General features: G+C 35.8%; 1 protein-coding gene across 1 annotated transcript in view; it reads right to left on the reverse strand.

The window, feature by feature from the left end:
• The window catches only part of LOC132123376 (cadherin-8-like), an 83,450-nt gene that overhangs the window by 15,050 nt on the left and 53,016 nt on the right, over nucleotides 1-15,384 (reverse strand). The window contains exons 4-6 of the mRNA XM_059533961.1: nucleotides 6,333-6,452; nucleotides 4,132-4,299; nucleotides 3,427-3,614 (exon numbers count right to left, since the gene is read on the reverse strand). Of these exons, the coding sequence (XP_059389944.1) occupies nucleotides 3,427-3,614; nucleotides 4,132-4,299; nucleotides 6,333-6,452 (476 nt within the window). The remainder of the gene's footprint in view (nucleotides 1-3,426; nucleotides 3,615-4,131; nucleotides 4,300-6,332; nucleotides 6,453-15,384) is intronic.

Genomic DNA, 15,384 nt, shown 5'->3' on the forward strand with positions numbered 1-15,384 from the left:
TTCAATATTTAGCAGAAATTAAATACAATTTTAATTGTTGGTGAGGGCTGCATCGGACAACTTGCTGCGCATAATAGTTGGCGCACGTCGGCTCAGCACCAATGCCTGGGGAAAATGTGTATCTGTTCACAGTGGCAGGTGCAAAAGATTGAAGAAAAATAAGGGTTGTGTGCTTTACAAGCTTGTTCTGCTCTCTTGAACTCAGGCACCGTCTGGAGGTATAGAGGTTAGCGGGGAGTGGGCTGTTGATTGCCTGTTTTTCTCATGCAATACCATCCATCATGCTATTAGTAATGCAGACAACAGATTCCAGGCCAAGTGCTATGGGATGAGAAGACGAGGAAAAACAGGCATGCCATTACGCATTCAGCTGTGAGAAACCTGGGACAAACCAAATGACTGCTTTTTTTATTTCTCGCTTTGTCTCTACATTTTCTTCCCTTTCTTCCATGTTAAAATTTTGATATTGAAGAGGACTTTACTATTAGGGGTGTAATGGTACACATTTTTGGGATGGGTCTTCCAGTTCAGTATGCATGTGTACCGGATAAATGCAGCATTGTTTTAACCACTACATGTGCACAAGTACCGTATGAAATTAACTTAGAATTTCTTTTGGTAAAGTATATACATTTTTAAATACATTTATGCATTTAGCAGACGCTTTTATCCAAAGCGACTTACAGTGCATTCAGGCTATCAATTTTTACCTATCATGTGTTCCCGGGGAATCGAACCCCCAACCTTATGCTTGATAAAGCAATGCTCTACCACTTGAGCTACAGGAACACATATATCAACAGGTATACCAATATATTTTCAAATGAGATTTAGATCAATACATTTCATTTTGACATACTTTGATGTTGCAAATGCATCTGAAAATGAAAAGCAGGACATAGAGTAAGCTGCTCTGGGGAAAGAAAAAAAAATGCCTTATATAAAGCATTAGATATCACAGACTTCACTTAATGAGCTTAAATGAGCTATTCTGACTAAAATATAAGTTTTGCTAAAATATTTTGCATACAAAGCTCCAAATCTCCGCCATCTACGACAGCATAATAAACTTCAGCATGAAGAGTGTTGCAGCTGGTTGCAGCTGTAACAATAGAACATTACCAGTTTGTTCAGTAAACTACTTTCTTATATATATATATATATATATATATATATATATATATATATATATATATATATATATATATATATATATATATATATATATATATATACAGTGCCCTCAATAAGTATTGGAACAGTAAAGATAAAATTGCTTTCTCTGCTGTGGAGTCAAGACATTTGCAAATATGATTAAAAGATGAATATGCGACAAAACTACAGAATGTCACATTTTATTATTAGGTCTTTCGACACATACATGTTTTAGCAAATAAAAGGACAGCACTTTTAGAGTTCATCCCACTATTAGATTTGAGCATAAGTATCAGAACAGTTGAATTTAAGGCAGATGTAAAAGATTAAAAGCTAATATTTAGAGATCCCTTGCATGCAATCAGAGCAGTGAGTCTGCAACCCATAGACATCACCAGACTCTTGGTCTTATGCTTTGAAATGCTTTTCCCCAGCCTTTAATGCAGCCAATTCAACCTGTTGCTTGTTTTGGGGAGTTTCAGTCTTTAGTCTCCTCTTCAGCTGTTGAAATTAATGTTCAATCGAATTTAAATCTGGAGATTGATTTGGGCAATCTAAGTCTTTACATTTCTTTGCCCTGATAAAGTCCTTGACTGAACAGGCAGGGTGTTTTGGGTCATTGTTCTGATCCAATATTAAGTGCTTTCTAATGAGTTTGATGACATTTTCTGGAATATAGCCAAGATGATTGTGTACCCTTCCGAATTCATTCTGCTACAACCATCATACATTAAGTCATCATTAAAATGTAGAGGTCCTGTTCTAGAGACATGCATGTCCATGCCATGACACCACATCCACCAAGCTTTACAGTTGAGGCTGTATGCTTAGGATCATTTGCAGTTCTTTTTTTTTCTCCACACTTTTGCTTTCCAATCACTTATATAAAGGTTAATCTTTGTCTCATTGGTCCATCAACTCAGTTCCAAAACTCTACTGGCTCACGTTTGTGATGAATCTTGCCTTTCTATTTTTGGTGCTGATCAGAGGTTTGCATCTTGCTGTGTATCATCTGTAATTCTGTGTCAAATTCTCCTGCATACTGTAGACTGACAGAGCATCACCCCAGTTTTCTGGAGGTTGTTGGTGATTTTACAGACATGTATTTTAGGATTAATTTTCACAGCTTTTATGATTTGTCTGTCATCAACTACCATTGTTTTTCTCAGCCGATCAGGTCATCGTTGGTTGCTGATGGTTCTCTGATGGAGAACTGTGGCTGAGGATGATGTATCAAACTGTTGAACAATGCAGATTATTTAAGGCAGCTCATTTGTTTAATCCTGGTATAATTCTTCATATTAATAGAGATCATGCCCAAATCCTCGAGACTATTTCCCAGATGACACTCATTATGTTGTTCACGTCATAATATGCATAGCATTGTCATCATTTACACTTTTAACATGGTATATGTTAGATATGTCATGGAAAATAAATGACAAATTTATCATGTACGTACATATTCCCATATATTTGTCTCATTGTTTGTGCAGAATTGTTGCTGCACAGTTGCACATGTAGATGTTCCTGTAAGATAAAAGGGCTTCATTGTCCTCTCATCCACTATGAAGGGTTCTTCATTTGCATACAATGGCCATTCCATATGCAAATATACACTGCTACACAAGAGCTGAGAATTGAGCACAGAAAGTCAAGGGGCTCAGACTTACAGTAGTTCTCAAACCTCAGAACACCTGGACTGCAGTTTTACTTCCAATTTCAGGTGTATAAGGAATCTTAAGTGTGGATTTTCAGCAGTTGTAAAAAAAACAAAAAAACTATATATATATATATATATATATATATATATATATATTCCAGGGTCCGAGGATTATTAGACGACCCGCACATCACTACTACACAATACTTCCTATTCACTACACAAAGCAGAATGCCTGTGACTCTAACAACTATCTAATTATGCAAAAAGATGCACTCAGCTACACCACAAAATAATGTAGCCATCCTTAAAAAAAAGAGTAAAACCCTGAACACTAAGGTGATAATTTGCATAATTAATTAATTTGCATGATTAATTCTTTCTTTTTGGAGGGTATGATTTAAAATGGCACACCGTGTCAAATAGGTTTCTGACCCCTGCAATACATACTGAGAGGTTCTGTCTCTGCAATATTAACAGCCATTTGTCATCAGTAATGAGCCACTTTTCATATTTTTCACAATATGCAGACCTGTGACAATCCTGTAGCAGACAGTTTACTGTTACAGAGTCCCTATTGCGCATCAAGCCTACTTTTCTGGTCTTACCTTCTTGAGTCTGAGGATTCCCTCCTGTGTCTGAGCATCAGTGACAATCTCAAAGACATCCCTCTCGTCTCCACCTATGATGCTGTAAGCTGATTTAGCATTTTCCCCGATGTCTCTGTCATTCGCTTTCACTCTTCCTCCAGGTTTCCCGATGCCAAGATCCTCAGGAATAGTGAACTCATAAGAGCCTTTAGATATGAAGTACAAAAAGATCTGGTCTATCAGGTGAAAAATAGAACTCAGAGAAAAAACAAAATAGCTTAAATACTAGACAACAAATGGTAAGCAATTATTTTAAGTTTGGGGTCAGTAATTTCAGTCTACAGTGTCAAACGATCCATCAGGAATCAAAAAAAAAAAATTCTGATATCATATAATTATTAGAGTGGGGAAAAAAAAGTGCTGCTTAATATATATAGCCATTGTTTTTTTATTTTATTTTTTCAGAACTTTTGATTTAAATAATGCATCATTTAATGTTTTTAACAACAACTAAGACTAATAAAGGCTTTAGAACTATTTTTCATTGCTAGTTCATGTTGACCAATGTAGTTAACTAATGCTAACAAATGGAACCTTATTTTAAAATGTTACAGACATTTTTGATAACATTTATTAAATAAGTAAATAAATCTTACTGACCACAAACTTTTGAACTGTAGTATAAAGTATTTCATATAGTCAGTAAAAGAGCGACTTCCTTACCCTTTGAGAACTTTGGTGGGTTATCGTTGATATCAGTAAGAGTGACTGTCACAGTGGTGGTTCCTGACAACCCACCCATGTGACCTCCCATGTCTTTTGCTTGAATGACAACAAGATACTCTTCCCTCATCTCACGATCCATCCCTGCCAGAGCCACCCTAATGATTGCTATAGCAATAACAATAAATACATGGATTTACATATAATAATTCAAAATTATAAAGAACAAAACAACAAAAGAATGCATTGAAATTATCTCTCATTTAATTATTTTTGATATGAAAAATAAATACATAAAAATATGCTATTCAAAATGAACATGGTCTAAATAAACATGCCATTGTACATTCCGAGGTTTATAGTTTGCAAAATCTGTTAGCTCTTCCCTTGTCCTTGACCCCCCGACCAGTTTAGTGTGTGCCACGCATTGCCTGGGCTGCTTTCATTTGGCATTTCAAAGTAGCTTGTTTGTTTGCTGAGGACTTGACCCAGCACCTGGAGTCATTTATATTCCGACTGAATGCGAATTATGCTGTCTGTCTCTTATAATCTTTAATACTGTATGCACCATCATTGATTTATAAATATATATATTCCTGGGAAATCACCTTCATCCTGATGAAGTCACTTGGACAAGTGACAAAAGACATGCGATAGAACAATATGCTACACTGTACATTCTATGAGACATTTTTACAATCAACTGGATGACTGAGAATCTTCACAGACATGTAATCTTACACAATCAAAGATATTTTTGTATAAAGAAATGGAAACTGTAATAAGAAGCAACTACATTAAAGAGATTGGCAAATAATAGACGTAAAGAACTAAGGAAACAAAGGCATTCTACGGGAAGAAAGGTAAGAGTGTTGTAGGGCCAGCTCCGGTTCCATTACGCATGAATAATTCACAGCGTGCATGCATTGTCTGCTAGACTTTTTTATGCTGCACTTACATGTCTTTGTTTCTTGTTCTGTTGTGGAGACCAACCGACCACGATAATTTCACTGAACTAAGGAGGTGCATTTTTAGAGGTGAAGTGCTCTGATTGTCAATAGGAATACAGAAGCGCAGGCCTCCCTGAGTGCTGGATGCAGCTGCGTGTGTGTGCGCCATATGCAGTGCAACGCTGAATCTGATGCACACTGCAATACTCATTCTATTGTCATCCTGATTTATCATTATCTATTCAAATGAATTCCTGATGATCACAGAAGCGAGGCAACACAAACATTCATTTCCATAGGTATTTGGAGGTTTACTTTCCTTTCATTTATTTATTTTGTTTTTGCTCTTTGCAAGCCATTAGCCAAGTAATGAATTGGTGCATGATGTTTACTTATTTATCAAGTGTGTCTTATTTCCTACGAGGTGTTGGAAGTGTCAAATGGTTTCTAATGGTTGTTTTCCCTTTACCTCTTATTTTTCATTAACATTCATTAAAACATCTGGCTCACTTGAATAAGCCATCTGCATGTGTTCAGTAATCATGCAAACCACGCACGCAGCACCTCAATTTGGGCTTTCACACCTTCTCTCGACCATTTGCATTCTTAAGACAAAGCTGACAGTGAGTGATTGAAATGCAAGGGGTTATGAAGTGCAAAAGGTGTTCTCATAAGCACAACAACAACAAAAAAATATATTTAAAGACTGTTCATTTAATATGCACATACAATTTGGACGGATACAGGACTTGTTTATTGTCTGTTGTTTTTCCAAATTACGCGCTGTTCATTTCCATCTCATTGCTTATTAATGTAATTTCACCATTATTTAATCATGTTGCTTACAGACACACTGTTAACAAGTCAGCTGAAAATGCAATTAGGGAAAAAACAAAGTCAAGGTTGAAAAGGAAGCAGAATGCAGATGGAATTCAAAGATAGCCCTGTCATTTAAATCAGAAGCCGCAAATTGCTTTGTGCGCTATTACAGAACAAAATCAGCATCTGCATGTGTCCTTCAGGTAAAATGATCTTGTTTATTTGGTCTTTCTCTAATATTTATTTCCTGCCTCCCGTAATGATGATCATAATAACAATGATTGCAAAAATGATAAATGATCTAACACCTAAAACTCGTCTTGGTTCATGAAGGGACATTCATCTTACACCTATTTCTTAGCATAATAATAAGCTTGTTGAATCATTTGAATGATTCATGACCATCTGGACATTGTGGATTGATTGACTTACCAGTGGTTTGGTCGATGGAGAAATAAGGTTGGCCCTCCAGAATGCTGTAGACCAGTCTGGCACTGTTTCCATAAACTGGATCATCGGCGTCAGTTGCGGTTACTTTCGTTACTGATGTACCTGTGGAGCAGAAGAGAAAACAATCTTCTTCAATAAACAAAAACGACTTGCAATGAACAAATAAATCAATTATTTCCATTTACCGCACCACTGTGTCCACGTTCTGAACTTGTTTTCTTTGAGAACAAACATTTTTTTTTTTCTCCCTACCGATGTTTCAATAATACCTCTGGCCATGGTGTAAGAGCTTCTCTGGAATAAACTCATAAAAGTGTGTTTTGTTGTTCAGATGTGCACAAGCGCTCGCTCACGCTGTGAGACTTCCACGATGAAAAAACATCACAGCTCCCGGCCTTAACAAGATCAAAACGAAGAAAGTCAGACAAACAAACAATCCATGCTGCTCTCCTAACCTCCTCTTCATTAACCCATGGCTTGGATGAATTGAAAAGAAAGAGGAAAAATAAGATGCACAAAAAAGAGAGAGATGCACAAAGAGAGAGGGAGAGTGGGAGAGAAACTGAGACGCTAATGCTAAACAGCTCACTGACAGTGCAGATGGTGTGGTAATTGTTTGTAAAGCATGTTCCACAGCACTCTGACAGCTTGGTTAGCGTCTGACCAGCAAGCATGCCTGTGCTGCAGCTGCAGGTATCTGGAGCTGTCGGAAACAGCAAGAAAAACGTTCACTGCGAGGACCGGGATGTTCACGGCTTGATTTAGGCCGAAGTGAAGGTGCATCCCTAACTCTCCCCAATGCAACACAAAGTGAAGCCCTCATGACTCGACTCCATAGTGGAATATGAGGTACCACAACTGTCCTTGAGAGAAACCAGCAAAAAAAGCAAATGTTAAAAATACTTACACTAGGGGATAAAAGACTGAGGTCAAGCAACAAGGATTTTGTGGGGAAGTCGTGGTTGTGGGGAAGTCGTGGCCTAATGGTTAGAGAGTCGGACTCCCAATCGAAAGGTTGTGAGTTCGAGTCCCGGGCCGGCAGGAATTGTGGGTGGGGGGAGTGCATGTACAGTTCTCTCTCCACCTTCAATACCACGACTTAGGTGCCCTTGAGCAAGACATCGAACCCCCAACTGCTCCCCGGGCGCCGCAGCATAAATGGCTGCCCACTGCTCCGGGTGTATGCTCACAGTGTGTGTGTGTGTTCACTGCTCTGTGTGTGTGTGCATTTTCGGATGGGTTAAATGCAGAGCACAAATTCTGAGTATGGGTCACCATACTTGGCTGAATGTCACTTCACTTCACTTCACTTCACTTCATTTTCTGACAACAGATGTCGATATCTCAGAGAGCAGTTTAGCCGATATTATGCAGTATAACATTTTTTATAAACAAATTGACAAGTATGAAAAATGTTATTGTATATTACATGCTAATATAATATAATTATATATTAAATGGTATATATATATATATATATTATATATATATATATATATATATATATATATATATATATATATATATATATATATATATATATATATATATATATATATATATATATTACATAGCAACGTTTTATCCTATTATTGTTGTTATTATTATTATTATCCAAAAAGAAAAAAAAATATATATATATATTTTTTTTTCAGGTTACAGCTGCAGAAATCTTTTAAGTGTGTGCACTTGGAGCCATATTTTCCCCAAAAATGACCAGGTTACGCTAATTTATATACAATACACAGTGAATATGGAATATGAATATGAATATGAAAGTGAATATGAATACAATAACAGACAACTAGATATAGTGCAGCCTAGCTGGACATCAAGGACTTAAATATTGTCAATCATGTCTACATCCAATTTGCATAGACAGAGTACACACATTTTATGCAGGCTACAATGCCCACTTCAGTAGATCAGAACAGCTGGATTTACAAGGTTTGTGAAATTAAATATTGATGCAATAAAGCTTTTTTCACTGTTTAGTTTTTTTTTCTACATTTTAATCTAAAACATAAACTAACAAAGACAATAATGGGATCAGTCCAAAAAACAAAAAAAAAAAACTAACAAAAAAAACATAACTATATACAATGCAAATAATTAAAGGTACACTAAGTAACCTTTGGAGCTCTAGCAGTTAATAAACAAAACTACATGTATTTTGCCGATGAAGACTGTAGTCAGAGCTACTTTTCTCTATTTATGGGCATGACAAGTCTAAAATAATCCTAATATAAACACTTATTATAGACATACCACAGTGATTCAGGGCAGGAGAAAAACATTGTTTGAAAGAGGGATTCATCATGTATTTGCTTATTATATACATTATATAAATTTTGAGCAAAACAAGTTACATAGTGGAAAGTTAAATAATAAAAATTTGCTACAATATGTCACCAACACCGAAATGATAAATATTTTCATATAATGGATGATAACTGAAATAAACACTCAAACTAAAATGATGACTTTGTAGGGTCCATGTGACAACTTCTGCCAGTGGATAGAGATGTATGTGTCAGAAACTTTGTGTCAGACACATTAAGATCAACATTGGATGAGGTGTCCTCGATGACTGATAACTGTAATTGTATGTCCTTGAGTGCGTACGCATGCGGGCGATACGTGTGAAACATGACCAGTGAAATATGAGCGATTCACCCTGCAGGATATCTGTTACTTGAAACACACTACTTTCTTTCACTCAGCAGGGTCTTGACATACTGCACTGTGCTATCAAATGCTTTAATTACATTACCCATGAATATCAGTTTTTGTGTTCTCAGAATGCATGTGTATGGAGATGGCACAATAGTCTCCTTATCTCAATCCCAAACGCTGCTAACAGTATATGATCTCTTTCTCCGTACGGCCCAGGGGAGGTACTCTAAGGTTCCCTTTTGCATAAGACAGCTGATTCATGTTTAGATAAAAAGCAATCCCTTTATCTTTATCTAGGACTGGAAATATTTCTCTTTATTTACTCAGTGTTTCCTCTCAAAGCTGCCTTAGAGGCAGAAAGATTAATAAAGACATTACTGTTAACTTGTGGAGCGCTGGAAACTGATTGATATCGCAGTTGTCTCTTTCTCTTGCTACTATAGTATGTAGAGGACAGCCAGGTCTCTGAACCGGTTCGAGGAATGAAAACAAAAACTGGACACAAACTAAATTTTGACAGGACCACCACCTGACTGTGCTATATAATAAATAATATTTTAACATCCAAATACGTCACAAATATGCAAACATTTCGATTCGTGCCGAATGAGAGATGTATCCATTTCACCTTAAATTTGTTTATTTTTGGATTTACATTTTTTATAGCCTAAATGCATAGCCTTAACTTTGGAGGATTTGTTGTGGAGAGGAAATAATAACTGTTTATAATGTCTGTAAACATTTTGCTTTACCAGCATTTTAGCCTACACTATTTCTGAATGGAATAATAAAATGCACATTAGCCTAGCCAATGCGACTTTTTTTTCTCTTTTTTTTTCATTATTATTATTTTTTTTTTTAGCATACAAGTAGCATGTTTTATGCAATGCAACATTTTTAATCTTAAAAAATATGTAATAATTAAAAAAAAAAAAAAAAACTTATAAAATTGTTGTATTGGCTGTGACTAAGCGCACCAGGTTAAGATTTTTGATTTTAGATTTTTGAGTAAAAAAACAAAACAAAAAACACTGTACTTTATTATTATTATTATTATTATTATTATTATTATTATTATTATTATTATTATTATTATTATTATTATTATGATCTTGTTATAGACAAAGAAAAAAAAATGTTTTTACAAAATAACATTATTAACAGGTATGTCTTCTCGAATCAGTTTCGGAATGGTAATAATACAGAGGAACACAGGTACAGAGACGTCAATATATCCATTCTGCTCAGAGTGAATCAATTAAATTATTTTATTTTCATTTTCAAGCCCCGTGGACAGCTGTTTAAAACCTCAAAGTATGAACATCAAGAGCACCTTCCGAACAGGCACATACAGTCTTTAATATGTTTAACCACTGTAAAGCGGCAGAGGCGGCCCACATTCTGTTTTGCTGTGAGTAGGAGGCCAGCTGAAAACAATGTAATGCAATTTTGTAATGAATGCTTTTACATTGCAATGCATATAAATGGATGAATGCTGCATTAATAAGTTTAATGACTTCCTTTTCCAGGAAAGAGCAACGGTGTTAACACAGGACAACTAAGGGCCAATGTGCTAATTGGCAAAGGTGTCTTTACAGTATCTCCCCACCTCTACCAGCAAAAAAAACACACACAAAAAAAACACATATACAGCAAGTTTTTCACAGAATGCAGCTATGCAGCATATAAAATAAGTGCTAAAAAAAGAGAGGAAAGACAACCATTCTAAAAAAACAGTGGAGTCATTGAGGCATGAAATAGCTCCTTTTCCCCTCTTGTGCAGAAGTGAAATTTGCCTCCCCTCCTCTGATAAAAAGAATGAGGGATTAGAGGAGGCTTCCACTGGCTGAGCTCCAAATCACTACAGATTAGCCCGTCCTTGCAATGTACTGCACTGAAAAGTCAGAGACTCGTGGGTACAGGTTGGTGACACCCTTGGGTGGTGGACATGGCTGCAACTTGATTTCAAAACGTCAATAGTGCTATGAAAGATAAGACTAAAATGTTTTTAAAAAGTAGTAGTAGTATGAAACTTCATAAGGGTCCCTGACAAACCTATAAAGGCTGGTGATCGGGATGACCCAGTCAGAGATGATGCTTAGCTTGCTTGATGCATTTCTGCAGCACAATAATCTAAATATGATGACTTTTCTTCCATCGCATTTGGGAAATCAAGAGTGCTTCATTGCCATTCCAGCCATGGGAGTTGTTCGGAGGTCTCAAACAGAACAGCCATAACAATCATATTTGTGTCTAGAGTATTGTCAACTGCATGCTTGTAACACTGCACCAGGGCACTGGGCCTAATGAAAAAAATAAAGGGAAACTGCTTTTTGTACTTACTGCATACATGGATGCAGTGAAAGAAAATCAATACCATACCTCCTTATGAACTGAGCTTTTGGTGGGTGGTGGATAAACACTGAAGTGCAGTAATGTCAGCTGCATTATGGCAGAGATTTGGGAGGCCAGGATTGTCTTTGTTAGATAGGTGTCGGTGAATCATGAACTCGGAGACGAGCCACCCTCCCCTGTGTGACTGGGATTTCATGAACATTCATGAATCTACTGAGGAATATGGGGGAAAGCATCACCCTGAGCAGGCCACTGCATGTCCCGGGGCCAGGCCACTTCCAAGCTGTTTACATCTCAGTGCTTTTGCTCCTATAGCCCTGGGCCATGCTGTGCTTCTCTGTGGTTCTGTCTGCAGTGGCATCATTATCCGCTGGCATATCCACAGTATCTTTAGCACGATCACACTCTGTGCCAGCAGTTACCGAATGGTGTGAATCAATTCGAAGTAGGAAAATTATATTATACTTGTCAGGTCATTTATTTCTATTGAGTGAAGGTCTTTACATGTTGTGGTCTCTACATGATATAGCTCAAAGCATGCATATATCATTATCTGGTCTTTAGCCGTGACTGAATATTCAGAATTTTGCATGATAAGGAGTTTACTGCCACTAAATGAGGATGTGCCAAGCACTGTTGTAGTTGTGTGGCTAATGCTAAGTTATATTCAAATCACTGTTTAAGGTATAGTAATGAAAATCCTGTTATTATTTACTGTTGTTTATTCACAAAATATGCTTGGAACATTTGGAACCAAACAACAATGAATCCCAGTGACTTTGATAGTATGGACAAACACACACAAACATGGACTCAAGATATCATCTTTTATGTACCACAGATGAAAGAAATTTCACAGAGAAAATTTGGAATGGCATGAGGGCAAGTAAATTATAAATTTTAAACTTAATCTGAACTGTATTTAAACTAAGCAGAAGTCTGATTTATATACTTCATTATCAGAGGTGGGTAGAGTACCCAAAAACTGTACTCAAGTAAAAGTAAAAGTACTTCTAGAAATATTTACTCAAGTAAAAGTAAAAGTACTAGTCTTGAATAGTTACTTGAGTAAGAGAAAAAGAGTATCGGATAAAAAAAATCTACTCAAGTAGTTAGTTACTAGTTACTTTGGGTCATATATACTGAGCCTATTTTTATTTAGATATATAGATAAAATGTATGTAATGTATGTGTGTGTGTATAAATAAATATATTTCATCAGCCTTTACTCCAATTTATGTAATTTATTATAAAACCTTGTCTGTTTACTTAAATAACAGATATAGGTGTCATGCCATAACATATTTTTAATACGACTGACTATATATTAAATGTGAATTTAACATTGAAAGTTAATGTGATATAAATATTGCTACTAATCTTTCATTGTTCAGAAAGAGAGCAAATAACATTTACATTATTAAAGATCATTTTCACTGAGAGTCTAGATTTCAATGACTCACAGAAACTCCCATTAAAATCACTGAAACTGTTAACACTGTGAAATCAATATCTTAATTAAAGATTCGTACACACACATCTGCACTTTGTTGTTTCTGACGAGAGAATTCGCCAGAAAGAGGTATTCAGTCAGTCAGCGAGTGAAGGAAGCACTGGCATTTCAGCGATGACTCATCTGAACGCCTCTGATTGGCCAATGCTTTAATAAGCCCCAAAAAAAATCATGTGTGATTGGTTATAATGCGCAGTGCTGTAAAAACACATCTATCTCTGGCTCAGCGCCAGCAAGCAATCACAGATCTGAATTTAGCAGCTGATGATATGACTTGCTGAACGTACTCGCACCGGTGTGATTGTATTAAAATTAATAAAATCTTAATCGGCTATTTTTTGTCTTTTGGAAGCTGCATTCAACTTGACTCCCCTCTGTTATAAGCCACACATGTACAACAAACTAATGTCACAGTGGTATCGTGTACTGTAATCGAATGTAGCCCAAGTTATTACCTGTTGAACAGTAGACAGCACACGCAGTGTTCATCTAATAAGGATCTCCATCGCTAGCAAATAATAGCCTTTGCATATTTGCTTTCAATTCAGTGCAGTTCCATAGCAACGTTTTCAACGCTGCTGATGTTAAACGTTACAACTCTGAGTAAACCGCTTTAGACGCTCAGCGCGTGTGGCAGGGAACTGAACGACTCATTCAAACTGATTCATGAATCAATTCACTTGTTTGCCAATTGATTTGATCAAGCCTTTGAACAGAATTGACTCAAAAGAATGAATCATTCGCGAATGGGCATCGTTCATTGCCCAGACAAAAGTAGACGGCGCGTTTGGAATAAACTGAAGCAGTTATAACATTTATTGCATTAAGATAAAGTAACGAGAGGAGCGTCGCCCACAGTAACGAAGTAAAAGTACAGATTTTTCCCCAAAAATGTACTCAAGTAAGAGTATAAAGTACCCATCTTTAAATATACTCCGAAAAGTATTAGTTACCCCAAAAAATTACTCAAGTAAATGTAACGAAGTAAATGTAACTCGTTACTACCCACCTCTGTTCATTATATGTACATTTATATACTGAAATCCTGGGCAAAACTAAACGCACATACTGTAATATATATATATATATATATATATATATATATATATATATATATATATATATATATATATATATATATATATATATTATGGCTAACATTTTAATTAATTAGTTATGAAAAATAACACAATTTTAATGTATTTCATACAGTTGACTGTTGACAAATATGATGCAGAACAACAACTCAAACCCAGTTATGCCCTTAAATTAAAAATACTTGTGCAAAAATATGCATGTTTTTTTTTTTTTTTTTTTTTTTTTTTTTTTTTTATCAGCAGCGTTTGTGTCCAAAACCTGACTTAAAATAACCTAACAAATCAACCGGGGCTAAAGCGGTTCCATTAATGACAAATTAGATTTACACAATCTCACTAATTTGTGTATGCTTATTCTTAAGCAGACCTTAATGTCGATAATTTCAATTGGACCTTAAAATCGATCCACCATGACAAACAGCAAATATAGCTGTGCTGTTTAATGCATTTGAGATGCTGAGTTTTTCTCAGTGCATAACTGACATGTACTAGGTATATTTAAAAAAAATGCAAACATATCAATTTTGCTGTCAGGAGTGGGCAAGGCACGCGAGAGTAATGAGCACTCCTGCGCCTTAAACAGAAGGAGCATAATCGAATAGGAGTGCAATAAGTCTGAGTAAAATATAGATTTTGTTTAAAAAAAAATAATAATTTGGGACATTAATGTGTCTTGCAGAATTTTGAACCTACATATAAAGAGTATTTTTATGATAGCAGTAACTGTAAGTTGACTATTGTAATATGTAAATCAAATGTAAGCTAGTAGGCTACAGTACTAAGCTCAAATTAGTTATTTAGTTTTTCTTATAGCATTTAAAAATCAGTCAATTATTTATTTTCATTTTTAATTCAGTGATTTTAACTTTTAATTGAGTTATTTTAATTCTATAAAGAGCGGTTTTAGATTGTAATGTTCTGCTGTCTGTTCTTCAAAGTATAAAAGGTACAGCTGTAATAAAACCAGGGAGAAAGGCTGCATGGCTAGATATCATTATGTTCATATTTGGTCTGTAGAGGAGCTTAGCTTTGCCTGACAGTTAACCTGCTTTAGACCAGGTTAGTTTCCCGGCAGTTGCCCAGCAAGTTGCCACAGTTACTAAACTTGATTTAGGATTATGTTAAATTTGCTCTATGGAACCAAATAATTTGACAATGAGTCAGACTAATTTAAATAAGCCTGGATTATTTTGTTAACTTGTTTTATGAAACAGGCCTCGGGACATTAAAAGTGATCATACTTTATCCATTGCATCATATTGCATCAAATCGCATTGTGTTGAATCGAATTGAATCGAAATCAGATTGCACTGCATCATAATAGAGGTAAATCGTATTATATCTTATTGCATCGGTTGCTGCTTCATATGTATCTTTAATGTATCGTATCATT

The sequence above is a fragment of the Carassius carassius genome, chromosome 3 (assembly GCF_963082965.1).
Source record: "Carassius carassius chromosome 3, fCarCar2.1, whole genome shotgun sequence".
In the NCBI taxonomy this organism is placed as follows: Eukaryota; Metazoa; Chordata; class Actinopteri; order Cypriniformes; family Cyprinidae; genus Carassius; species Carassius carassius.